This window comes from Austrofundulus limnaeus, unplaced genomic scaffold (assembly GCF_001266775.1).
Source record: "Austrofundulus limnaeus strain Quisiro unplaced genomic scaffold, Austrofundulus_limnaeus-1.0 Scaffold666, whole genome shotgun sequence".
In the NCBI taxonomy this organism is placed as follows: domain Eukaryota; kingdom Metazoa; phylum Chordata; class Actinopteri; order Cyprinodontiformes; family Rivulidae; genus Austrofundulus; species Austrofundulus limnaeus.
In genome coordinates, this window is record NW_013953068.1 from 209,979 (window position 1) to 213,410 (window position 3,432).

General features: G+C 47.1%; 1 protein-coding gene across 1 annotated transcript in view; it reads left to right on the top strand.

Moving 5' to 3' along the window:
* fbxo38 (F-box protein 38) overlaps positions 1-3,432 on the top strand; it is a 79,185-nt gene that overhangs the window by 41,519 nt on the left and 34,234 nt on the right. Inside the window, exon 14 of the mRNA XM_014027631.1 lies at positions 2,121-2,792. Coding sequence (XP_013883085.1) covers positions 2,121-2,792 — 672 coding nt within the window. The remainder of the gene's footprint in view (positions 1-2,120; positions 2,793-3,432) is intronic.

The following is a 3,432-nucleotide window of genomic DNA, read 5'->3' on the forward strand; positions in this document are numbered from 1 at the left end:
GGGTTGTCCATGATGGCTGTCAGCTTTGCCAACATCCTCCTCTCACCCACCACTACCACAGGCTCCAGAGGACATCCCAGCACAGAGCTTGACCTCTGTAACAGTTTGTCCATCCTGTTCCTGTCCCTTTCAGTACATCCAGCCCCCCAGCAGACCACTCCATTGAAAAGGGCAGATGCTACCACCATGTCGTAGAATGTCTAACAGAGTCCTGCAGACACCGAAGGACCTCAGGCTCCTCAGTAGGTGGAGTCGACTCTGGCCCTTCTTATACAGGACGTCTGTGTTTGTAGTCCAGTCCAGCTTGTTGTTGAGGTGAACCCCCAGGTACTTGTAAGAGTCCACTGTCTCAATGTGTTTTCCCTGGATGTTCACCGGTGCTGTAGGGGGTGACTTCCTCCTGAGGTCTATGACCATCTCCTTCGTCTTGCTGGCATTGATTTGGAGAGTGTTGGTCTCACACCAGCCAACAAAGTCACTGATGACCCCCCTGTATTCCTCATCATTCCCGTCTGATACGCATCCAATGATGGCCGTATCATCCGAGAACTTCTGAAGGTGCAGTGGTCCGAGTTGTACCTGAAGTCTGACGAGTACAAACTGAACAGAAAGGGTGCGAGGACCATGCCCTGTGGTGCCCCCGTGCTGCAGACTACCACATCAGACACACAGTCACGGAGCCTCACATACTGTGGTCTGTTGGTGAGGTAGTCGATGGTCCATGCTGTCAGCTGCCTGTCCACTCCGGCCCCCTCCAGCTTCCCTCTCAGCAGAGCAGACTGGATAGTGTTGAAAGCACTGGAGAAGTCAAAGAATATGATTCTCACAGTGTTTCCTGCTTGCTCTAGGTGAGAGAGACATAGATGCTGCAGGTAGATGACAGCGTCCTCCACCCCGATGTCGGGCTGGTAGGCAAACTGCAGGGGGTCCAGTGCTGGGCTCACCACAGGATGAAGATGGTGCAGGATGAGCATCTCCATGGTCTTCATCAAGTGAGAAGTCAGAGCCACCGGTCTGTAGTGGTTGGGATGTGTGATCTTTGGCACTAGAACCACGCAGGAAGTCTTCCACAGATCAGGGACCCTCTCCAGACTCAGGCTCAGGTTGAAGATGTGTAGGACCACCTGACAGAGCTGGTCTGCACAGTCTCTGAGCAGTCTGGGGCTGATTCCTTCCGGTCCTGCTGCCTTCCTGATTTTTGTTTTCCTGAGCTGACTTCTCACCTGATCAGCTGTGAGGTGAATGTGAGGCTGGGTTGGAGTGGGAGGTGGGGCTGGTTCTGTTATTGGTGGGGGTGAGGAGAGTGGAAGGAAAGTGAAAGGAAGCCATCTTTCTGAAAAAAACCGTCCACCATTAAACAGAGGTGGAGGCCTTCATGTCCAGTTGTCCTCCTCCTACAACGCTGTTATTGCAAGTATGACTCCGCCCCCTGTGAGCAAAAGGTGTGAATCAGGGCCCAACGATACCAACACAAAGAGGGAAAGAGAGAAAAAAACAAGGGGACGTTGAACCCCGCTTGCATTCACTACATTCACGTAACAAAACACCAAATAACCACAGCCGAAGCATCCAAACCAATAAGTCAGGTGATGGACACATGACCCTCTATAAACAATAGAGCTAATCAAGCCTATTGTTAGGCGATGGCCCTCTTTTGCATGTGACTAACCTGTTTGTCCATGTGGAGGCAGTGCTTATAAGGCTGAGTTCACCTGAAACTCATCAGACTGAAGAAGTCTCTTGGAGGAGAGACAAAACGTTTCACTAAAGAAGAACCCATCCAGAGGACCTACTTATTTTTTTCTTTTTGATTAGCTTAGCTTTCCTCAAGAAGTACAGTCTGCTTTGTCCTTTGTTGGGGAGCAGAGTGAGAAAAAGCTCTGTTTCCCATAGATCTGAAGCAGACAAGGCATGTTTAGGTGGATGGAAGAGCATACACGTCAACCCCTTTAGATGTTTACCTGTATGATGAGCCTGAAAAATCTGTAATTGACTCTGCCTGACCAAACAGCCTGTAACTGTGCAGAACGCGATTCAAATGCTTTATGTAAGATTATTTTCACAAAAGAACAAAATGTCCCCAGCAGCACAGCATGTTAATCAGATTTTTTCCCCTTCAGGTAAAGGAAAAACCCCTCTGCGGCGAAACAACATGGTTCTGTCTGGTCGGACGAAGCCTCAGATGTCGCACAGCAGTTGTGAGAAGAGCTGTCAGGTGACTAGTGAACAGATTAAGGCCGACATCAAGGCTGCAACTGAAAACAACAGGGCTACTAACAGTAAAGAACCCCCGCCAGGGACTGGAGAGTCCTCTGCAGGACCAGGACCCGACTGTGGAAAGGTTCAAGGCACCAGCAGCACTGAGGCGGGATCTCGCACCAAAGACAAGCCCAGTGTGTCTGCCACCAGGGGGCGACCTCCCGCAGGTTCCTCAGGCCACGTGGGGGGGTGTAGGAGAGTCGTCAATGGGAGTATGCCCACTGTACCCCCTGATAGAGCTGCTGGAGTAATCAGGACTGATGAAAACCCATCAAAAGCACGAAATAGGAATAGTTTTTTTAATGAGTCTGGGGACAGGAGTAGCCCTGGTCCTTCCAGCGTGGACAGTCAGGCGTCTAGGTGTCCTGCTCTTGGGACAGCAGGACAGGATAGACATGGAGAAAGACAACCTGACACTACAGGGACTTTTGTAAATGGTTCACAACAGAATCACAGTCATGGCTTTATTCCCAGGCGTCCTTTGACACGATCCTGCACCCGCATGTCTTCTGCACCTTTAATACCTGAAACAGGTAAGGCTTTTGGTCTGTTAACAAAGAATTTAACCTGCAAATTTATAATATTATCAACTGTTTTCCTTACAGCAGCAGGCCATAATGGGGTTTGCTTGGGTGTCTTTTAGCAAAATACCTCATGCAGAAGTTCGAGCGGCTCTCAAAATTTAAGTTAAATTCATATTGTGTAAATTTTAGACACTTTGAGAAAATGAGATGGTATTCATGTTCTTTCCATTTACAAATGTTTGTGCTACAGTGCAAAACTGGCAAAAACTATTTTTAGCTTCTTCTCAACAGTTTAAAGTCCAATCTCCATGAAACTCACCATTCTAAATATACAAAGAAATGCAGTTTATTTAAAAAATGTTTAAGGCTTACACAAAGAGCTTTTGAGCTACAGTATCTATACACAAATTCTGCCAATTTTTCTTGCATACAATTCTTTTGTTACAGAACTCTCAAAATAGTCATAATCACATCATTGGCTCTGTTTACAGTGGGGAGAACAAGTATTTGATACACTGTTGATTTTTCAGGTTCTCCCACTTGCAAAGCTTGTAGAAGACTGTAATTTTTATCATAGTTACTCTTCAACTGTGAGTGATGGAATCTAAAACAAAAATCCAGAAAAATACAATGTATGATTTTTAAATAA